The sequence below is a fragment of the Heterodontus francisci genome, chromosome 14 (genome assembly GCF_036365525.1).
Source record: "Heterodontus francisci isolate sHetFra1 chromosome 14, sHetFra1.hap1, whole genome shotgun sequence".
NCBI lineage: Eukaryota > Metazoa > Chordata > Chondrichthyes > Heterodontiformes > Heterodontidae > Heterodontus > Heterodontus francisci.
The window spans coordinates 70,257,263-70,282,056 of NC_090384.1; the positions used below are offsets into that span (position 1 = coordinate 70,257,263).

Genomic DNA, 24,794 nt, shown 5'->3' on the forward strand with positions numbered 1-24,794 from the left:
CTTGTGGAGATTAAGTTCCATCTTCACATTGAGGATACCCTCCATCGTGTTGTAAACAAGGAAAGCAGATGCATGGGAACACATCACCTGCAGTTCTCCTCCAAGTCACACGCCATCCTGACTTGGAAATATATCGCTGGTTCTCCATTGTCATTGGTTCAAAATCTTGGAACTCCCTTCCTAACAGCACTGTGGATGTACCTTCACCACAAGGACTGCAGCAGTTCAAGAAGGTAACTGACCACCAGCTTCTCAAGGGCAGTTAGAGATGAGCAATAAATACTGGCCTTGCCAGCGACACTCACATGCCTTGAATGAACAAAAAAATACTAGGTTTGATGTTGCCTTAGTGTCGAGGGGAAATACTTTCAGTGCTCATCGGGCTTTCCATTCTTGTGTCCACACCTGGAACTGAAGGCTGTGATGAGGTCTGGAACCAAGTAGGTCTGGCAGAATCCAAACTGAGCAATTATTTATTTATGGGAAATAGGTATTTGTCAAATAACTAAGATGACATTCATCTCAATCTCTTTAATAAAGCTGCAGAAGTTAACAGAAGTAAATTGTGTATACAAATGAAACCTTCACAGCTTGTGTAAATAAAATATCTGTACAAGTCCTTAACATTTACAGTTCCTTACAAAAGGGTGAATTCACATATACACAGTACTTATGAGATGCAGCAGTGCAGGGTATCAGGTGTAATTCTAGATCATCCCATTGAGTTTAGTCCATTCATAAATGTCCTGTTCGCAGACAATGTCTGAGTTGATGAGGAGGTATCTGTCTCCCACACAGAAATGCTTTTGACAGGCAGCACATTTAAAACACTCTAGGTGGTAAACCTTGTCTTTGACTCGCATTGTCATTTCATATGCCCGTATTCGCTTGTCACAAGCAGAACAAAGTCCATCTTGCCCAAATAACCTGAGGAGGAGAGAAAGGAAGACAGTCTAAAGCATGGAGAAACGGTGAAGAATACAAATTAAATCTGTACTTCATCAAATGTATACCCATTGATAAATGGAAAAGAACTGTTGGGTCCCCAGTGTTTCAGTGGGTAAAGCACTAATTTCTGTAGTGAGGCATGCGGACCAGAAGGCCCCAGGTTTAGCCAAGGTTTCTGCTCTTAATTACTGACAAGTGGACTTCAGGTCTGGCTGTAGTTTCTTTGTGCCAGCAGTGGCCAAGTACTTTGAATTCTTGGGTGTTGGAGCTTTGGGCGTCCTGGAAATGTTAAATTAATACTCCCATGAATTTGCATATATCTCAAGCTGCAGATATTTGATGTCCTGATTTAGATTTACTCATCAATGAGGCAACAGCACCAGGAACACCCTTTCCAAACCTCCAGGCCACACTTCCAGCAATGTTATGAAGACAAAATGGGAGAAGCTCCGAGGAAATTCCCAACTAAATATCTTTCAAATTTTAGAGATCCAAGCTGTAAAATGATTGAGAAAAAATTATGAAATTGCACCCTCTGGTGGACAAATTTTAATATATATTTAGAGTTTTTAATAAAAATGCCAAGACCTGATGAGATTCATCAAAGGATCCTGAGGGAAATGAGGGAATAAATACCAGAGGCCTCGGAGGTTCTGTTCAATGTGTGCTGGAGAACTGGACAGTGGCCAACATACTACCCATTTACAAAAAGGAAGATAGAGCTCGTCCAGGTTAATTACAGTTCAATCAGTTTAACATTTAGGAACCTGTAATTAAAGATGAAATGACTAGATATCTCAATGAAGAGAAGGTAATCAGAAGTAGCTAAAACAGATTTCAGAAAGAAAGACTGCGCTTGACAAACCTGATAGATCTTTGAGGGGGTGACAGATATCGTGGGAGAAATGAAATACATAGGGTGTACACACTGCTTATCCAATATCCAGTACTGGATGGGCAGAAATTTCCTCCAGTTAAATACAGGGAATATTAAAGCCATTGTCTTTGGTCCTTGCTTTGAACTCCATTCCCTTGCTACCGACACCATTCCTCTCCCTGTGAACTGTTTGAGATTAAACCAGACTGTTCGCAATCTTGGTATCATAATTGACCTTGAGGTAAGCTTTCGACCATATATCCGCACCATCAGTAAGACCACCTATATCCATCTCTGTACCATTGTCCGACCTTGTTCCCTTCCTCAGCTCATCTGTTGCTGAAACCCTCATTCATGCTTTTGTTACCTCTGGACTTGACTATTCCAACACACTCCTGGCTGGTCTCCCACATTCTACCCCCCCATAAACTGAGATCATCCAAAAGTCTGTTGCCCGTGTCTTAAATTGCACCAAGTCCTGTTCACCTATCGCCCCTGTGATTGAAGACCTACACATTGGCTCCCAGTCAAGCAATGCCTTAATTTAAAAATTCTCATCCTTGTTTTCAAATCCCTCCATGGCCTTGCCCCTCCCTATTTCTTTAATCTCCTCCAGCCCCACAACTCTCTGAGATATCTACGCTCTTGAGCATTCCCGATTTTAATCACTCCACCATTGGTGGCCATGCCTTCAACTACCTAGGCCCTAAGCTCTGGTATTCCCTCCCTAAACCTCTTTGACTCTATCGCTCTTTCTTTCTTTGAGACATTCATTAAAACTTACCTCTTTAACCAAGCTTTTGGCCATCTGCCTTATGTGGTTCGGTGTCTAATTATGTTTTATAATGCTCCTGTGAAATGCCTTGGGATGTTTATTATGTTAAAGGCACTACATAAATATTAGCTGTTGTTGCTGTAGGTATAGTTTGAGAAGGTACCACACAGGAGACTGCTTACCAAGATTAATGGAATTAGAGATAGGGTAGAAAATTGTGTTCAAAACTGGTGAGAAGGGATGAAAAGGGGGTTATGAGTTAAGTTTAGTTTCTCAGGGTGGTTTGAAGTGGGTAATGGTGTCCCACAGGTTTTTATTTTGGGACCGCTTCTGTTCACTATGTACATCAATGATTTAGATATAGGGTTAGAGGGAGTATTCTCCAAACGTGCAGACAATACTAAAATAGGAAGTATAATAAATAATTCTGAGAGCCAAAAGCAGTTTCAGTGAGGTATTAATAAGACCCAGCTCTTTTCTAATTGATTCTATAATCAAGCAGCCCATTCCCACATCAGCAATTGCTGGACAAATACAGCCTTGGAGTAACAAGTGACAAGTCACAGTAGTGCCCTAATGCACTAGATAATAAGCAACAAGTCGAGAGCCTACCCATCTCCACTTGACATTCAATGGCAATACCATCACAGTCACCCACCATCAATATCTTGAGGGTCACTATTGATCAGAAACTCAACTGCACCAACCGCATAGAGTAGGTCAGAGTCCAGATATTCTGCAATGACTGGTTCACCTCCTGGCTCCCCCAAGCCTCTCCACCATCTAAAAGACACATATCAGGACTGAGATGGAGTCCTCACCACTTACTTCGATGGGTGAAGCAGCAACAATACTCAAGAAGCTCCAGGACAAAGCAGTCCATTTGATCAGCACCTAAGCTAAACATTCACCTCTCCACCACCGGTGTAATGTGGCTCAGTGTGTACTCTAGACAGGATGCACTGCAGCAACTCTCCACTCTTCTTCAGCAGTTCCCAAACCTGTGACCTCCACCACCTAGAAGGACTAGGGCAACAGGTGCAAAATCCCCTCCCAGTCACACACCATGCTGACTTGCTCCATTATCATCACTGGATCAAAATCCTGAACTCCCTAACTAACAGCAAGGTGGCAGTACCTTCACCATGTGGACTGCAGTGTTTCAAGGAGAAGGCGCACCATCAATAAATGCCAGCCTTGCCAGTGACACCCACATTCCAAGAAAGAATGTAAAATGCAAAAATATGACAAATGAAATTCAATGTCAGTAAATGATAGGTTTTATATTTTGGCAAAAAAACATGTAAGTGATAATCATACTTTGATTGGGGGAAAGTTAGGTGATGTGGAACAGCAGAAGAATTTAAGGATTCAGATTCACAAGGTAGTAAAAGCAGCATTTCAGGCGAATGAGGCCATAAAAAAAGATAATGGAATATTGAGTTTTATGTCCAGAAGTGTGCTATATGAAAGTTGAGATGTAATGGTGAAACTATATAAAATCTTAATAAGACTGCAGTTCAATATGATGCTGCCTGACATGAGAAAATACAATACAAAGAACGACCTGAAAAATTGGGACTGTTTTCTTTGGAACAGAGGAGATTACTGGGTGATTTGATAGATAGAGTTGTTTAAGGGCTAGGACAAAGCAGACAGAAAACAGATGGTTTCCAGTGGTTGAGAGGTTTAGAATGGGGGTAGATGTAAGATTAAGATTAGATGTAAAAGAATTAAGGCAGAGAGCAAGAGAAACTTAATTTACCAAGTATTTTGAAACTGCGGAATGCAACATCAGAGTTAGTGATTGAAGTGAAGACCATGCCAACATTTTTTAAGAATAGTTTAGAAAGGTGATTAAGAGAGAAGGGAATCAAGGGATATGAGAATAGAGTGATTACATTGGATTAGGACTGTTGCTCATACGGAGGATAAATACTGACAAGATTGGTTGAGCCAAATGGCTTTTTTACATGTTGTAATTTCTCCATAAGTACTGGTAATCTTTCTGCTGTTTGCCAGCCAGGACCACCTTACGGGTGGAAAGAAATCTGGCCTCCAGTGCTAGATCAATCCCTCCAAGTTTCACTTAGGAGACAGGCTGGCTGGTCAATTATCAACAGTGCCCTGAAGTACAGAAAACCTGCCCAATTCGGGTACTGGTTTACTGAGTCTACCAGAGGGTTAACTTGGTTCTGAACTAGCACCAGGCTTGGCATCTTTCAGCCACCTTAACCCCAAAGAGACCTTTGCTACCATTGTCAAGGAAGACAGTTACTATTTGGTTATTCCAATTAGCTCTCAATAGGTAATGGGAGCTTCTCATGAGCATTATGGTGAGCAGCACAATTCAACATAAAACATGTGAGTATACTGCGACCATCCTCCTGACTGAATTGCCTCTATCCACTGTGGCATAGCTATATACTATTCCTTGTCAACAGCCCCGACAAACAAATTTCTCTGCAGCACCTGTGGAAGAGCCTGTCACTCCAGAATTGGCCTTTATAGCCACTCCAGGCGCTGCTTCACAAACCACTGACCACCTCCAGGCGCGTATCCATTGTCTCTCGAGATAAGGAGGCCCAAAAGAAAGAAAGAATTCCTTGTCAAACAACGGCTGAACATCTGGAGGAGTAAAGCTTCAAACGTAGCTGCATGCTCCTCTGCAATCTAATCATAATAGGCACTGAGCACATGTTTTCATACTTAACCTCCAAATAACATCTTCCAGCCACTGTCATTCCAAGTCTCAAGGTTTCATAGCTATATGGTGGATTTACACAGGGAAGCTTGAAACATGGCATACATATTGATGTTCTAGATATTCTAGTCCGTTCAAATACCACACTTAGTCATCAGCAGTTGCTTAATCTAGGTCATGAGAGGGCATTTGGTGAAGTGACGTGCCCAGTAGGAAGCCAATGTCTCCTGGGAAGAGGTAGTTAGATGAAGTTCCTGCTCTGTCATGGGAATCTGGAACTCATTCCCACTAAAAGGGCAGCACAGTGGCGCAGTGGTTAGCACCGCAGCCTCACAGCTCCAGCGACCCGGGTTCAATTCTGGGTACTGCCTGTGTGAAGTTTGCAAGTTCTCCCTGTGTCTGCGTGGGTTTCCTCCGGGTGCTCCGGTTTCCTCCCACATGCCAAAGACTTGCAGGTTGATAGGTAAATTGGCCATTATAAATTGCCCCTAGTATAGGTAGGTGGTAGGGAAATGTGGGGATGTGGTAGGAATATGGAATTACTGTAGGATTAGTATAAATGGGTGGTTGATGGTCGGCACAGACTCGGTGGGCCGAAGGGCCTGTTTCAGTGCTGTATCACTAAACTAAACTAAACTAAAAGTCTTTGGATGCTGGGTTAATTGAAATTTTCACGACTGAGACTGACAGATTTTTGTTAGGTAAAGAAACCAAGAGATATAGGGCATGGTCAGGTAAATGGAGTTGAGGTACAGATGAGCCCCATGATCTAACTGAATGGTGGAACAGGCTCGAGGAGTGAAAGACCTACTTCTGCTCTTATGTTGCTGTGATAATATCCAAAAGTCACAGCTGGAAGTCTTTGTTTGTGGCTACCTGATGAGGATAGGATTGGACTTGACTTCAACGCACTTCCCATTTCCTGCAGTCAGATGGGCTGCCAATACTCAATATCCTTACTCATGCATGAATAACTTGGTGTCACCTAATCAATACATCTTCATTTATCTCATCTTCACTGCTACCCTTTCCAATCTTGGTGCTGTTTTGCACAACATACCTTAATCTACAACCATGTTTAGCAAATTAATAGAGAAACTGAGACACAGTAATGCTTTTGACTGTGCACAAGCCTCCTGATTGTGCAACGGTTCAGATGTGTGGATGGACAAAGCCTCCAAATAGTTGCATAGTGGAATCCGTGAACCATTGAGAATGGCAAAGTCACATTTCAAATGTCTTAACCATTCTTCCACAGAAAGTCTTTGGAAAAAGATTTACTTTCACATGTTCAGTCTTTGGAGCAAAGTGCATTGTCAAAAATTAGAAAGGAAGAACCTGGATAAAGGGTGTTTGACATGCTAATGGTATTAATAGCCCCAAAGGCAGTAAACAGTAAGCAATATATTAGCCTGTCCAAGCCAGTAAGAAACACCTCACAACCTTTGTGATAGGAAGACTCTGGCTGTTTATTTATTTTATTTAGAGATACAGCACTGAAACAGGCCCTTCGGCCCACCGAGTCTGTGCCAACCAACAACCACCCATTTACACTAACCCTACAGTAATCCCATATTCCCTATCACCTACCTACACTAGGGGCAATTTACAACGGCCAATTTACCTATCACCTGCAAGTCTTTGGCTGTGGGAGGAAACCGGAGCACCCGGCGGAAACCCACGCGGTCACAGGGAGAACTTGCAAACTCCGCACAGGCAGTACCCAGAATCAAACCCGGGTCCCTGGAGCTATGAGGCTGCAGTGCTAACCACTGCGCCGCCCTTATAATTTAGAAAAAAGAGACAAATTCCAAGTCAGGTTGCAGCAAAGGCTGCAAAGTCAGTTATGTTTTTAAAAACATAAAAGTTGTGAGGGCAAGTTTCAGCCAGTCTTGGAGGGAGAATGGAGGATCTTAATTCAGTGCATTTTTAAAAAAATCTAGTAAGCCTGTTGTACAGTACTGTTAAATGTTTGGTTATTTTGTATTATTATACAAAGATAAGTTGTACTGATAGAACTAAATTAATCTGGTCATAACTGTTCCTTTATTAACTCACTGTGAAATAAAGCAGTTTAACAATTTGTGTCTGACTTCATCTTACCAAGTTTTCCCTCAGTTCACTTTTGAAGAGATTGAAGAAGCTCACATGTAAAAGACATGAATATCCAGTACCAATCACAAGGGAATATTATTGTTACATTTCTGCATTATGCTATCCCATAGTTGGATATTGGGCACTAACTCACTTGGTCTGTTCACGGAAGTGACTAGCACCACAACAGCTTAAAGTTTAATAGTTATACACACATTTTTCATTCAATGACAAAGGTCATGAATAATCACCTTGCTTTGGCAGGAGGTTCAATATGTTAGGAATTAAAATTAAAATAAAGCTGTCGTACCTGAGGTAGTCCCTTCGGCAGAGCTTTCTGCCTAGTTTATAGTACAGTCTCCTACCCACTTCTCCCAGTCTACAGCCACACAGGTCACAGCTCAGACAGTCTTCATGCCAATACTGATCAATGGCTTTCAGGAAATAACGATCTCCAATATTCTGCTGACAACCCCCACATGTCAATAATGAAGGAGGTACCTGTAGCACCTCATCCACTGGCTCTCTGTAAAGAAGCAATTGAGGTTAAAGGCAAATTAAATTAAAATCTGAGCACAATACTGAGATCCCCTTATGATCAGTTAATAAGATAGTGACTTGACTTTAGTCTCATTCTGTACCAGGTTAGTCAGCTGAGAGTGTGGAAGGAGTACTACAATTTTCTATCTGAGCTAGGGAGGTGAAAATCAGCCAGGGCTTTCTCTTGGTGTCTAGCAACCCATGCTGGAAGTGTTTGTGTGCAGTGTTTGGGGGAAAGGATGCACTTGGCTGTAATGCAGTCATCACTTGCTTCATGGCTCACACATGAATAATGGCCACTTAGGCAAAGTACCATAATGTAATTGATGTTATGCTGCCATTGTACCATTCTCCCGCAAGGAATTAATTCTTCAAAAAGAAGAGGCAAATTGACGAGATATTTTTGACATGGCGCAGTACTCAAGAAGGCCTGCAGGGGGAACTCCAATATAGAAGATATCTGGTACAAAAAATATTTTACGAAGAATTTGTATAATTTGTATGTATGTGTTCAGCCAATTTTTAAAAAATCTTGTATTAAAGTTTAACAGAATTTCCTTTTCTTTAGCACCGAAGACTAAGCCACCAGGTATATTTTGCAATAGAAAGTCAACTGCAAAAAAGGAAGTATTGATAGTTTTTTTGCTATGCTTTCTCCCACATTGTACTGCAGATAGTAAATGGACAGTAAAATGATTTTCAAAACAATGCTCTAAGTTTAACAGTGAACAAAGAAAGGTTAATAACATTGCATATAACACCAAAATGGTGGAGGTGCGGACGGAAGTGTAGTTAACACAAAGGAAGAATGCAACAAAATACAAGAGGGCATGAATAAACATGCAGAATGGCCATGTAATTGGCAAATGAATGTCAACATAAATAAGCATGGTGCATTTTAGTAGGATGAATAAAGAGGCCACATGCTGCTTGGATATAAAGGATTTAAATAGGGTAAAGGAACAAAGGGATTACAGGTACACATTCACAAATCACTAAAGTTAGCGACACAAACCAAGCACTGGGGCTCATTTCTAAAGGATAGAATTGAAAAGCAGAGAAGTTATGTCAAAGGTTAGACTTCACCTGGAGTACTGTGCACAGTTTTGGTCTCAGTATTACAAAAAGGATATAGGTGGAGAAAAGGTTCACACAGATGATACAAGAATTGAGAGGATATACTTTTTAGGAAAGGCTGGTCAAGCTGGGGCTCTTTTCTTTGCAAAAGAGAAGGCTGAGGATGGCCTGATAAAGGTCTTTAAGGTAAAGAAAGGATTTGATTGGGTAAATGTTGGTGAGGCAAAAACAAGAGGTCATAAATATAAGATAGTCACTAATAAAGCTATTAGGAAATTCAGGAGAAACGTCTTTACCCAAAGAGTGGTAAGAGCCACTTGATAAGCGGTAAGAGTGGGTGGCACAGTGGCGCAGTGGTTAGCACCGCAGCCTCACAGCTCCAGCGACCCGGGTTCAATTCCGGGTACTGCCTGTGTGGAGTTTGCAAGTTCTCCCTGTGTCTGTGTGGCTTTTCGCCGGGTGCTCCGGTTTCCTCCCACCACCAAAAGACTTGCAGGTTGATAGGTAAATTGGCCATTATAAATTGTTCCTAGTTTCGGTAGGAGACAGGTGGGGATGTGGTAGGAATATGGGATTAGTATAAATAGGTGGTTGATGGTCGGCACAGACGCGGTGGGCAGAAGGGCCTGTTTTAGTGCTGTATCTCTAAATAAAATAAATTAAATTAAAATAAACGTGGAATATGATACCATAATGCGTAAGTAGTTGAGGCTATTGCATAGATGCATTTAAGAGCAGGCTAGATGAAGGAGAAAGGAATAGAAGAATACGCTGAAGGGGTCAATGAAGAGCAGTGAGAGACAGCTCGAGTGGAGCATAAACATCGGTAAAGACCATCTGGGCCAAATGTTCTGTTTCTGTGCTGTAAACTGGATATAGCTCTATTGGACCAGTTCTTGATGGTACTATTGCAGAATTAAGGTCCCTGAAAAGTTTTGACTAGATTGATGTAATAAGTTTCTTCAGAAGAAAACGTATTGGTAGAGCAGCCAGTAACAGTGCTTCAGCTTATATAGATAATTTGCATATTCCAATGTTCTCCTGGACAGTCTCCCATCCTCCATATTCCAATCTTCTCCTGACTGGCCTTTTATCCTGCATGTTATTATCCAATACTCTGTTGCCTGTATTCTGTCCCACACTATGTCCTGCTCACCCAACACTTTGCTGACCTACATTTGTTCTCAGTCCTCCAACATCTCCAATTTAAAATTCTCATCCTCCTGTTTAAATGTTTTCATGGTCTGGCCCCTCCCTATCTCTGTAGCCCTACAACCACACCAACAACTCTCCGTTCCTCCCACCACTCCAGCCACTTGTGTATTCCCTGCTCCATGCCCTCCAACATTGGGGGCCATGCCTTCAACCATCTCTCCCTAAAGCTCTCCACCTTTCCTACTTTAAAAACCTCCTCAAAACCCACCTCTTTTTTTTCCACGTTTGTAGTCATTCCTTTTAATATCTCTTTCAGTGGCTCCGTATAAATTTTTGCCTGATTAAATTACTCTGAAACACCTTGTGACATTAAAGACACTCTATAAATGAAATGCAAGTTGTTGATGTTGTAGGTTTTGGAATTCCCTCACTAAACCCCTTCTGCCTCTCCACCTCCTTCTCCTCCTTTAAAACCAACCTCTGACCAAACTTTTGATAAGCTCTCCCAGTAACTCCTTCTTTGTTTCGTTATCCATTTTTATCTGATTATGCTTCAGTGAATGCCCTGGGATGTTTTTCTACATTAAAGTGACTATATAAATGCAAGCAGTAATAATTGTTAGTGCAGTATATTTTTTGAACTTTGGGACCTGCCAACTGCACCACAATGGTTCTAATTTTTGTTAAATCTTTTCATTTTGGTGTGATATATTTTTGTTCAAATAATTATATGCTGATGACATCACTTGAGGTACTGGCTTAGAAAAGTTGTGCAGATTGATGTGAAAGTGCTGAAATAATGGACATTCTATGCTCCTAAATTTGGAAACTCACAGCTCAAAAGTTCATTGTTAATTGTTAACAGAAAAAATGCTGGGAATACACAACAAGCCAGTCAGTATCTGAAAGAAAATAAGATAGGTGAACATTTTGGGTGAGACCTTACATGAAAAATGTGATGATCAATTTGGGTGAGACCTGTACAGGCAATCAGTGTTGACACACTGTTCAATGCTGTATCTTTGCTGATATTAATTCAGCTCTGTCAATCTCAGCATCTCATTCACATTCTATATCTCAATGATGCCATCAGCTCTCAAGACTTAAAATGGTCATGAAAAGAGCAAGAAGATAGATTCAGAGAAAATGCACAGGATTAGTGGAGGATTGACTGCTTTGCCACAGGGAAGAGCTGAGGCAGAGACTATTGCATCTTTTAAGTTGGGAGGAGGGGGTGGATTGGTGAAGGGGTGCAAGAAAAGTGATTGGGAGAGGGGCAGATGATTGGGAGAGGGGGAAAGAAATTGGGGGGTGCAGTGGGGAGAGGGGGAAGACGATTGGGAGGGAGCCAAGTGGGGGCAGGCAATGATCTTCAGCACTGCAGTGGGGGTTCCTCCTGGCTCTACATTCAGGTAAGTATTTTTTTTAAACTTAATATTTTGGTAGCAACCTCCAGTGCCGGCTGCATTCGGGGCAGCTCAACTATGCAAAGAGGGCATCAAAAAAGGGTTGAGCCCTCTATTGCATATGCCGTGTCATAAAATTGTGGCTTCAAGCCCCACTCTAATATCTGAGCATATATCTAGGTTGATAATTAAATGCATTACTGAGGGAGTGCTGTATTGTCAGAAGAACCATCTTTCAGATACAATATTAAACCAATGTTCAGGCAGTTGTGAAAAATTCCATAGCATTGTAGGCAGATGAGCAGGGAGTTCTCCCCTGTCCAAGACAATATTCTTCCCTCAACCAACACCAGTAAAAATAGATGAACTGGTTACTTAACTCATTTACAGCTTCCGGGACTTTGCTGTGTGCCAATTGGTTGCTATGTCTGCCTACATAATATCAGCGACTACACTTCAAACTAGTTAAATGGCTATGACCTGCTTTAGGATGTGAATATGACTATACAAAATGAAGTTCTTTCTTTGGGATGCTTCTGTGTGATGTGATCAGACATGGCCGGGATTTTATGTGGGCAACGGGGGTCTCGGCCACTGGCTAAAGCGCTGGCGAGATTCCCGCATTCTCTCCTCCGGGGAAGGCCCATTACGTGCCGGTTAGGTACTTAAGTGGACAGCAGTGGGCCTTCCCTGGGATTAAGGACCCCGGCGGCAGAAGTCATGCCTGCTGAGAGCTGCCGGCCAGAGACCCATGGCTCTTTCACTGGGCAGTGCCACTGCGCAGGCGGTAGCTGCTGCCGGTACTGGACTCACCAGAGGCACTGGACCCAGGCCACAGGTGAGTCAGGGCGGGAGGGGTTTCGAGGGGTGGGAGTCTCAGGGGAGGGGGTGTGGGGGTTGGCAGCAAGGGCTGGGGGGTGGCTTTCAGTGGGCCCATACTTCCTGACGCTGGGTCCCTTGATCAGGCACTAAGTGCCTTTTAACGAGGGACCCACACCCCGGAGCCGGCAAGCAACCTGCATGGGTTTGCTCGTCATGCTCCCCGTGTGGTGACAGGCCTGCCTGCTACTGGGCTGATACCAGCAGAGGCAGGATGAGACCCTTAGTTGGGCATTAATTGCCCACTTAAGGGCCTTAATTGGTGGCGGAGCAGGAAGTCCACGGGCCTTCCCGCCCCAGACTTAAATTAGGTGGAGGCGGAAAGGTGGCGGGGTTCCCAACACCACCATCTCGCCCGATTATATGGTCTCCCAACCTCCAAAGATGCTGTTGGGGAGAGCATAAAATTCCCCCCTATATAAATTCAGACCTTTCCTGCCAGGTGCTGACTGACCTCCTCCACATTTTTCATTTCTGTCATTACTGGATTGTAGTATCCATCTAAATAATAACTAAATTGAAAAACATAAATACTCCTCTGATTAGCTTTATTATTTAATTGAGTGAGCAATTTGTGAGAACATCAGTCATTACACTGTATTGCTCTCTTTACAAATTAGAATTATGTAAGGATGAGAAATGCACCATTTGTGGTACAAATTCCTTCAACTGAGTTATAGACATGTTGTTACCTAACATTTATAACTGCCTTCAGTCAGTGCGTATATAGGATATTGCAACAGCTACAGTGTCACCACGTTTTTTTAGCATTGGCATCACACTGTGACAACAGGTCAGATTTAGGTGCTAATTTGCTGAATTTGATAATGGAGGCAGCCCTGTATTAAAATAACCCAACACTCCACTCATTGGAGAAATTCTCTTGGAACTATTTTGCCTGTTGCACTGATGACAACTTCAGCAGCAGAAATTATAAACAGCACATGCTTTTGATATTGGGTTCTTGTTTGGGGATCTGGCTGCTGATGGCCCAGCCTCACAACCCGGAAATGCTTTTGGTATTACTGTACAAATCAGGGAAGATATACAAACAGACTTGATTCTGCACTAAATGCACATAAGAGGTTTGTGCACAAGCAGTGGCGGTGAAGTCACCTCTCTGACTAGATCTGCAAATCTCACCTAATTGCCAAATCTGCCCCACAATATAAACAAGACAGATCAGGCATAAGAGAAATTGGTACCAGCTAAGTGATCAGGTATATAGTTATAAGTAATATAAAAGCAAAATACTGCGGATGCTGGAAATCTGAAATAAAAACAAGAAATGCTGGAACCACTCAGCAGGTCTGGCAGCATCTGTGGAAAGAGAACAGAGTTAACGTTTCGGGTCAGTGACCCTTCATCGGAACAGATGAAGGGTCACTGACCCGAAACGTTAACTCTGCTTCTCTTTCCACAGATGCTGCCAGACCTGCTGAGTGGTTCCAGCATTTCTTGTTTTTAGTTATAAGTAATGTTGCTCTGCTGCCTCCACAGCTGCAGAGAATCATCTGAAATGGTGAGTTTCCAGAAACAGCCCATCATCAGTGCCCAATACAAATACTAGTGCTGTATCAAGTGTATCAAGCCTGTGTCCTCAGTACCTTGCTCTATGGCAGCGAGGCCTGGACAACGTATGTCAGCCAAGAGCGACGTCTCAATTCATTCCATCTTCGCTGTCTCCGGAGAATACTTGGCATCAGGTGGCAGGACCGTATCTCCAACACAGAAGTCCTCGAGGCGGCCAACATCCCCAGCTTATACACACTACTGAGTCAGCAGCGCTTGAGATGGCTTGGCCATGTGAACCGCATGGGAGATGGCAGGATCCCCAAAGACACATTGTACAGCGAGCTCGCCACTGGTATCAGACCCACCAGCCGTCCATGTCTCCGCTTTAAAGACGTCTGCAAACGTGACATGAAGTCCTGTGACATTGATCACTAGTCGTGGGAGTCAGTTGCCAGCGTTCGCCAGAGCTGGCGGGCAGCCATAAAGGTGGGGCTAAAGTGTGGCGAGTGGAAGAGACTTAGCAGTTGGCAGGAAAAAAGACAAAAGCGCAAGGGGAGAGCCAACTGTGTAACAGCCCCGACAAACAAATTTTTCTGCAGCACCTGTGGAAGAGCCTGTCACTCTAGAATTGGCCTTTATAGCCACTCCAGGCGCTGCTCCACACACCACTGACCACCTCCAGGCTCTTACCCATTGTCTCTCGAGATACGGAGGCCAAAGAAAAAAAATTCATGTGGCTGGCCTCCATGCATCTGCCATGACCAGCGTAGTATAAAAAGATGGCCCCACGCTCCAGCAATAGCATTCACATATATATTTATCTGTAGGAATCAGGGAATAGTACTGTGTCATTTTGATCTCCACCTGCAGAGGCACCAGTGCTGAGTTACTGAATGTCCATTGTTCGTGATGGCTGCCAGTAACAGCAGTACTGCAAAGTGAAAGAGGCATAATAGTCTTACCTTCAGTCACTCTACAGAAAGTGGCCAATGTGGTCTGAGGATTACTCCCCTCCACAGATAATAAGAGGAACAGGAAGGTAAGGGAAAGTGGTGCCGGATTTCTAGGTACATAGCTTTAAGGACTGGAATAAAAACAGAAAGTGTTAGACGTACTCAGCAGATCAGGCAGCAACTGTGGAGAGAGAAACAGAGTTAACGTTTCAGGCTGACAAAAGGTCACTCACCTCTAAAATTAACTCCGTTGCTCTGTTTTTATTTCAAATTTCCAGCATTTGCAGTATTTTTCACTTGAGGACTGGACCCTGCATACAGCTATGTGTGCCAAGGCCCTGCAGAACTCTAACAGGTGTGGGTGTCCAGCAAAAAATATCAAAGTCAGGTTTATGAATTCAGAATTAATAAAATTAGCATAAGAATTTTTCCATCATGGTGTACTGAACTGAATATTAGACCAGTTAATGACTTTCATCATTACTTATGGATTTGAAGGGAAGGCCATACATTATTCTGTCCATTCTAATGATTACCTAAAGTAACCCATTGTCCCAGTAACTGCTTGCTGTTTGTGTGTTTAATTTGCCTTAATAATACTCTAATGCAGCCTGCAGGCATGAAGATGTAACAGATGTCACCTTTATGTTACCGTAGCACTGCCACTTTTTAGAACATTACAGCGCAGTACAGGCCCTTCGGCCCTCGATGTTGCGCCGACCTGTGAAACCATCTGACCTAAACTATTCCATTTTCATCCATATGTCTATCCAATGACCACTTAAATGCCCTTAAAGTTGGCGAGTCTACTACTGTTGCAGGCAGGGCGTTCCACGCCCCTACTACTCTCTGAGTAAAGAAACTACCTCTAACATCTGTCCTATATCTATCACCCCTCAACTTAAAGATATGTCCCCTCGTGTTTGCCATCACCATCCGAGGAAAAAGACTCTCACTATCCACTTCCTAACATGTACAGGTCTGTAATAAAAACAAGTGCTGAAAATACTCAGCAGGTCTGGCAGCATCTGTGCAGAGAGAAACAGAGTTAATGTTTCAGGTCAGTGATGAAAGGTCACTGACCTGAAATGTTAACTCAGTTTCTCTCTCCACAGATGCTGCCAGACCTGCTGAGTATTTCCAGCACTTTTTGTTTTTACTCCTCACAATCTCCTTTGCTCCAGTGAGAACAACCCCAGCTTTTCCAACCTAACCTTGTAACTAAAATCCCCCATCCCTGAAACCATTCTGGTAAATTTCCTCTGCATCCTCTCAAGGACATTCACATCCTTCCTAAAGTGTGGTGACCAGAACTGGACGCAACACTCTAGCTGGGGCCTAACCAGAGCTTTATAAAGTTCAGCATAACTGCTTTTGCACTCAATTCCACTATTTATGAAGCCCAAGATCCCATATGCTTTGCTAACCACTCTCTCAATATGTCCTGCCACTTTCCAAGATCGATGCACATGCACCCCCAGGTCCCTCTGTTCCTGCAAACTCTTCAGAACTGTGCCATTAAGTCTATATTGCCTTACCCTATCTCTTCTGCAAAAATGCATCACCTCACACTTGTCTGTATTAAATTCCATCTGTCACTTGTCTACAGGCAGTTTGTATCATCCTCACTGTTTGCCACTCCTCCAGGTTTGGTACCATCAGCAAATTTTGAGATTCTGTTGTGTATTCCAATAGCCAAGTCATTTACATATAGCAAAAAAAGCAGTGGTCCTAGCACTGACCGTTAAGGAGCACCACTGTCTATCATCCTCCAGTCTGAAAAACAATCATTTACTACAACTCGCTGTTTTCTGTCCTTAAGCCAGTTTTTTATCCAATTGGACACTGACTCCATGAACCTCAGTTTTGTTAACCAGCCTTTTATGTCGTACTTTATCAAACGCTTTCTTAAAATCCATATAGGCAATATCCATTGTTTTCCCTTCATCAACATTCTCTATTACTTCATCAAAAAATTCAATTCGATTAGTCAAGCATGATCTGCCCTTTACAAATCTGTGTTGGCTATCCTTAATTAACTCGAATCTCTCTAAGTGCCTATTGATTTATTTTCCTGAATATTTTTTCAAAAACTTTATCCTCCACTGATGTTAAACTAACTGTAGTTGCTAAGACTGTCCTTATGCCCTTTCTTGAATAAGGGTGTCACATTTGCCACTCTCCAATCCTTTGGCACCTCCCCCATATCGAGGGAAGACTGGAATATTTCCGCTATCTCCATCCCACTTCCTTTAGCAACCTGGGATCCAAGCCATCAAGGGAATAGAAGCAAAAAGCAAAGTTTATGCAACCTGTCCTCATAATTTAACCGTCTAAGCCCCGAAATCTTAACCATAGTTTCTCATCCCTGATATCATCTTTGTGAAGCTACGCTGTACACTCTTGATGGCTTTACTATCCTTTCTATAATGGGGCATCCAAAAGTTGTTCTCAGTATTCTAATGGTAGGCTAACCACTGGCTTGTACAAATTTATCACTTCTTTAATCTTGTACCTTAAACTGGAATGGGTGCTGTCTGAGTTCTAATAGTGGAGATGGAGCAGCTAAACATGAGTACAATTTTGCTGCACTGTAATTATGATCTTGGCTTCACATTTACACTGATCGATCAAACTGTGACAACACCAGCAATCATCTATGATGAACAATTATACCACTCAAGTACTTGAATCTCCTTTTCCACATCACGGTTTTATAGTTTTACAGGGTCTTATCTGTACACATATTTTCCATGGCTTTGCAAACAAAAGGGAAATTAAGTGTGGTACCCACCCTGAATTCAGTTAGCCAGGACCACTCCCTGAAGTTAGCATTAACTTCTTAGCTTGCACCAGTGCACAACATAAAAGTTGAAGCCTGTCCAAAAATGTGTTGCAATTATCTGAAAATACGATTGCTTCTGTACAAGTCAAACACAGAGGGATGAAATTTGGACCAAAGACTAACTACCAATGTGAAACCAATACATTCCTCACCAGTAATAGAGTCATAGAGTTACACAGCACAGAAACAGGCCCTTCGGCCCATTGTGTCCATGCCAGCCATCAAGCACCTATCTTCACCTATCAGTCTGACCAACTGTTTGTTAAAATCAGAAAGCTCTGGAGTGCTGCATAAGTCCTGGGGCTTAGATGTTTGGTCTCCAGCAACCACAACCATCTTCCTTTGTGCTAGGTATGACTTCAACCGGTGGAGGGTTTTCCTCTAATTCCCATTGACTTCAGTTTTGCTCGGGCTCCTTGATGGCACACCCAGTCAAATGTTGCCTTGATGTCAAGGGCAGTGATTCTCACCTCACCTCTTGAATTCAGCTTTTTTGTCCATGTTCAGATCAAGGCTGTAATGTGGTCTGGAGCTGAGTGGCTCTGCCAGAATCCAAACCGAGCATCGGTGAGTAGGTTATTGCTGTGTAAATGCGGCTTGTTAGCAATGTTGACAATAATTTCCATCACTTTGCTGATGATCGAGAGTAGGCTGATGGGGCAGTAATTGGCTGGATTGGATTTGTCCTGCTTTTTGTGGACAGGACATACCTGGACAATTTTCCACATTGTCGGGTAGATACCAGTGTTGTAGCTGTACCGGAACAGCTTGGCTAATGGTGTGGCTAGTTCTGGTCTTCAGTACTACTGCCAGGATGTTGTCAGGGCTCATAGACTTCTCCAGTATCCAGTGCCTTCAGCCATTTCTTGATATCAATTGGCTGAAGACCGGCATCTGTGATGCTGGACAGCCCACTCGGCACTTCAGGCTGAAGATGGCTGCACATGCTTCAGCCCTGACTTTTGTACTGACATGCTGGCCTTCCCCATCATTAAGGATGAGGAAGTTTGTGGAGCCTTTTCCTCCAGTTAGTTGTTTAATTGTCCACCACCATACATGAATGAATGTGGTAGGACTGCAGAGCTTTGATCTGATCTGTTGGTTGTGGGATTGCATAGCTCTGTCTGTCCCATGCTGCTTCCGCTGTTTAGCATGCATATGTTGTAGCTTCACCAGGTTGTCACCTCATTTTAGGTATGTCTGGTTCTGTTCCTGGCACTACTCATTGAACCAGGGTTGATCCCCTAGCTTGACGGTAATGGTGGGGTGAGAGATATGCCGGGCCATGAGGTTACAGGTTGTGTTTGAATGCAATTCTGCTGCTGCTGATGGTCCACAACGCCTCATGGATGGCCAGTTTTAAGCAGCTAGATCTGTTCTGAATCTAACCCATTTAGCACCGTAGGTGCCACACAACACAATAGGCGGTATCCTCATGTGAAGTCAGGACTTTCTGTCCACAAGGACACAAGCTCACTCCTACCAATACTGTCATGGATAGATGCATCTGTGACAGGTAGGCTGGTGAGGGCGAGGTCAAGCATGTTTTTCTCTCTTGTTCATTCCCTCAACATCTGCCACAGGCCCAGTCTGGCAGTTATGTCCTTCAGGACTTGGCCAGCTCAGTCAGTAGTGGTGCTACCAAGTCACCTTTGGTGATGGATATTCAAGTCCCTCATCCAGAGTATATTCTGCACCCTTGCTACCCTCACTGCTTCTTCCAAATGGTGTTCAACATGGAGGAGTACTAATTCATTAGCTGAGAGAGGACAGTTTCCTTGCCTATGTCTGACCTGGTGCCATGAGACTTCATGAGTTCTGGAGTCAATGTTGAGGACCTGCAGGCAACTCTCTCCTGACTGTATACCACTGTTCCGTCATCTCTGGTTGGTATGTCCTGTCCCACTGGGATGGTAATGGAAGCATCTGAGACATTGGCTGTAATGTATAATCCTGTGAGTATGGCTATGTTAGACTGTTGCTTAAGTAGTCTGTGGGACAGTTCTCCCAATTTTAGCAACACAGGAGAACTTTGCAGGGTCGACGGGGCAGGGTGTGGCATTTTTGTTTCTGGTGCCTAACTCTGTACACCCAGTTTTATTCTTTTTTGACTTTTCTGTAGCAGTTTGGTACAAGTGGCTTGCTAGGCCATTTCAGAGGGCAGTTAACAGTCAACCACATTGCTGTCACATGTAGGCCTGATCGGGTAAGGATGGCAGATTTCCCCCCTAAAGTGAACCAGCTGGGCTTTTACAAAAATCCGGTACTTTCATGGTCACTATTACTGAAACTAGCTTTTAATTCCAGGTTTATTAATTAATTGGATTTGTAAATTCCACCAGCTGCCGTGGTGAGATTTGAACTTGTGTCCCCAGAACATTAGTTGGGGCCTCTGGATTACCAGTCCAGTAACATTACCATTACACCACCGTCCACCTAATGATAACATGACAATATATAATATGACAATTGCAAAATGTCTACAAATGTTCATAACCAGATTTAATTGAAAAAAATGGGCCACTACAATTAAACTTATTAACTTATCTTGGCCCAGTGGTAGCTCTATTGCCTCTAGAGTCAGAAGGTTGTGCGTTCCAACTCCACTCCAGAGACATGAGCATACAACCTGATATAGCAGCGCAGTACTGAGTGAGTGCTGCATTGTTGCAGGTGCCATCTTTTGAATGAGACCTATGCCCTCTTGGGTGGATGTAAAAGATATCTTTATTATCCAAAGGTGTTGAGGGATATGGGACAAGGGCAGGTGTATGGAGTTAGGTTGCAGATCAGCCACGATCTCAATGAATGGTGGAACAGGCTCGAGGGGTTAAATGGCCTACTCCTGTTCCTACGTTTTCTGTGTTCCTATCCCATGGCACTATTCAGTGATGTCCGAAGGTTGGTGTAGGGTGGTTGGGGGGGGGCGGTTTCTTCTGGTGTCCTCACCAACATTTAGCCCTCAAATAATGCCACAAAACAGATTATCTAGTCCTTTACCTCATCACTGTTTTTGGGGCCTTGCTGTGTATAATCTGAATGCCATGTTTTCCTACTTTATAACAGTGAACAATTCAAAATTACTTCATTGGCTGTGAAGCACTTTGGGGCATCTGAGGATGTGAAGTTTTTTCTTTCCAATTTTTTTTATGAATGGAATTTTAAAATTGATGGATTTACTATTTTCTGTCAGACTCATGAAGATGTTATAATTTGTTGACAATACTGCCCATGATGTACCCGTTGAAATTGTATTACGCAAGCCATAGTCTGCCCTGACTCATGAGAAACCAACTTTTTTATTTCATTACAGTATCGGTTTAAAATGAGCTAGCATTATCTGATATTTTGGGTGGAGCTGTTACCCTTGTTTTGACATCTGTTTGCAGTGGAGGATAAAACTATAGCAAATTTTCCAAAATAAGTGCCTTGCGTAATACAATTTTTTAATTATATAAAAATGTATAAAAGGATCGTACATGGCATTGCTCATGGTAAGTGACAGGGCAATTAATTTTAGGACAGGAACATTATACAATGTAACACACATTGAGGGTGAAAGTTAACATGGGTGGGATGCAAGACAGGTGGTCTTGCATCAGTCACCTGATAAATGTTCTGTTCTGCCTGATATTCAGTTCCACTGACTTCAATAGAACTTAATATTGGTTTAACAGTCAGCAAATGTGATCCTGCCTGATTTGCAGCCCTGCCTACATAGAATTTCACCCCCATGTCTTATTCTACTGCTAAAGTGCAGCTATGTCTAACTTAGGGCATCCCTTTAAGGCCACATGATGAATTCCGGAGTCATTTAGAACCTAATTGTTCTTTGGCAAATCCTCAAATCAATCAGACTGATCATCTTAGTTTAAAAGAACCAAAGGTGACAAAAGCAAAAGCTTTTTCATGCTGTGAGTGGTTACGATTTGGAATACACTGCCTGAAAAGCTGGTAGAGGCAGATTCAATCATAGCTTTCAGAATGGAATTGGATAGGCACCAGAAGGGAAGAAATTTGCAGAGCTACGGGGAAAGAAGAGGAGAGTGGGACTAGCTAAATTGCCCTTTCAGAGAGCCGACACAGATTCGAAAGGCCAAAAGGCCTACTTCTAAGCTGTAACCATTCTATGATTCTAATAAAACTTCTTTGAAATATGAATCCTAAATTCAGTTAGAAGACAATTTCTGTTGGTGGGGAGGTTTCACCATGCAATGAAAACAGTAGGTTTTATTTCTCTTTTTTAAGAAAACATTTTTTAAGTGTAAACATTTGCATTTGTATAGCACCTTGCACATCCTCAGGATATGTCATTGTTAATGAATCTCTGTTGTTATGTAGGAAATGCAGTAGCAAAGTCCCACAAACAGCAATGAGATAAATGACCAAATAATCTGTTTTGGTGATATTGGTTGAAGGGATTTTGGCCAGAATTGCCCAGTTTTTCTGCAAGTCATGGCACAGAATATTTTACATCCAGCTGAGCAGGCCAGTGGACATTGTTTTAATTTTGCATCTGAAAGACAGTACCTCTGATGATGCAGTACCCTTGGTCAATACTGTACTGAAGTGCCAGCCTGGATTTTGTTCTCTAGTCCTATAGTGGGGCTTGAACCCACAAATTTCTGATTCTAAGGCAAGAGTAATATCAATGAGCCAGGCTTGCATTAAATACCTAAAGTGATGAATGTGTTCTGAGATCTCCCATGGGATTGGTAATAACAAAATGAATGATATAGGAGTGTTATACTAAGTAATACATGCATAATATTATGATGGAATAGTGTTGATGTTTTTTATTCTTTCATGGGATGTGGCTGTTGTTGGCAAGACCAGCATTTGTTGTTGATTCCTAATTGCCCTTGACAATTGAGTGGCTTGCTAGGCCATTCCAGAGGGCAGTTAAGAGGGTCTGGAGTCACATGTAGGCCAGACCAGGTAAGGATGGCAGGTAAAGATTGCCTAAAGGACAATAGATGGGTTTTTACAACAATCAATGATAATTTCATGGCACCATTAGTGAGACTTTCAATTTCAGATTTTCCACTGGCTGCCATGGTGGGATTTGAACCCATGTCCCCAGGCCATTAGCCTGGGCCTCTGGATTACTAGTTTAGTGCCAGTACCACTGTGCCACCATCTATTTATTAAATGAACAGAACCTAAGGCCATTTAATTGAAATAAAAACAAGAAATGCTGGAAATACTCAGCAGGTCTGGCAGCATCTGTGGAGAGAGAAGCAGAGTTAATGTTTCAGGTCAGTGACCCTTCTTCAGAACCCATTTAATTGGCCATTTAATTGTGGCTGCTTGGAAAGCACTTGTCAATTTGATGCTGAGCTCAGAGGCACACAGCATTTTACTTGTTTTATATCTCATAAAATGTGACGTTTTCATGTGTTGATATATTGTTTTAATATATTAAAATAAGTCATTGAAACTCTGCTGCTTCAAAAGCGCTTTAGTGTTCACTTTTTCAATGTATGTCAGCAATTTCCCTAATCATGGTCATCCCGTAAAATGTTTAAAACTAATGTAGAAAACTCAAAAAAATGGCTCTAGGTTTAATGCAGTTGCAGCTTCTGAAGGGGAAGTTCAGTTTAAAATATGAAGAGGTCACGAGAATTCCCCAGAGGAACAGTGGCTTCAAAATATTAATATTTAGGTCATGAATCCAGTTGATAACAAAAATGTTTATCAGATAAGCAGCAGATCACATGCAGTTACGGACTGGTGAGGTCTAACTAGTGCAGAATTCCGCTCCACCTACCTTCCATGTTCAGCTGTGGTTTTTAAACCCGATTTAATATAAGAATTGAATGAATAGGAATAATCTCACAACGCCGCGCTGCACAGAAAAAGACTGAAAGTTGCGACAGATCAATCCTGAAGAGTAACATGCCGAATAAATCAAATCTGAAATTATGCATGTACTACTTTACTTTATAAAAGAATTGCCTGCCGCAGGGTCAATGTAAAGTTATGAAGCAATTAAATGAAAATAAATGCATTCCACAATAAATGCATCATCAAAACCCCAAATGGTTCCGATCTGGGTTTTTTCCATGTTAGGCCATTATGTTGTCTTGAAGAAATCAAGAATATACAGATAATTTGAAATGACATTTTCAGATGGTATCTGTGCCTTTGGTTTGACTCTGTGAGAGACTGTGTGCAGAGACCTATGTTTGAGAAAATTGTTCAATCCTTGTGTCGGTTCGGCTGACTAGCGCAATCTCTACACCTTTACAGCCGTTTACAATGCAAATGAAAACAAGCCGGTCGCTACTCACTCAGCATTTTCTAGCGATTTCCTCTCGATTGCTGCTGACATTTGCTCGGGGAGCCGGGGTGGAACGGGTCACTGACTCTGCTGTCTTCTGATCGGCCACTCGCTTCCTTCCAGAGAGCAGCTCTGCAAGGCCCGAAGCTGCCGCTAGCTTTTTTTCACATTGCGCTCAGCCCCAGATCACACGTTTCCTTTTCCTCATCACGACTCGGACAATGCGCGGAAATTCGTGTTAAAGCCGCAGCTTTGAAGCGTCGCCAAGGGACCGTTTCCTACAAAACAACACTCATCACTTTTAAAGAGGCAGTATCCCGCTATTGTTAAAGGCACAGCACACACTAATCATATAAACAATTGCAGCATTACAACTACTGAATAGTTTATACATTTTTCTACACACATATTTTGCAAAAAAATGCATAATGTGACAGCACATGTTACATTCGCATTAAGTAAAAGCATATGTAAGGAAAAACGATTTTAATCAATTTTGCATGAAGTTAATTTAATTTGACTTCTGTAATTTAATATGGTAAAATACTGAATATGATTTTCCTACCAAAATATTAATCTAAGCATAAAGAAAATATTTAATTTAGGGTCCAGATGATTAAATGATGAAGCATGATCATGTCAACGTTATTTCTATCTGCTTATATGGATTTCTGTTACGGGTAGTTTATATTGAGGAGGATGGAGTGCCTTTGATGCCACTTTCACAGAATCACAGAATCATT

General features: G+C 42.4%; 1 protein-coding gene across 1 annotated transcript; it reads right to left on the reverse strand.

The window, feature by feature from the left end:
* Positions 1-516: 516 nt before the first annotated feature.
* lmo2 (LIM domain only 2 (rhombotin-like 1)) lies at positions 517-24,289 on the reverse strand. The gene is made up of 3 exons (XM_068046420.1): positions 24,062-24,289; positions 7,709-7,924; positions 517-927 (listed from the first exon to the last, which is right to left on the reverse strand). The coding sequence occupies exons 1-3, from the start codon at positions 24,100-24,102 to the stop codon at positions 708-710; spliced, it is 477 nt and encodes a 158-aa protein (XP_067902521.1). The 5' UTR covers positions 24,103-24,289; the 3' UTR covers positions 517-707.
* Between the last annotated feature and the right edge of the window lie 505 nt (positions 24,290-24,794).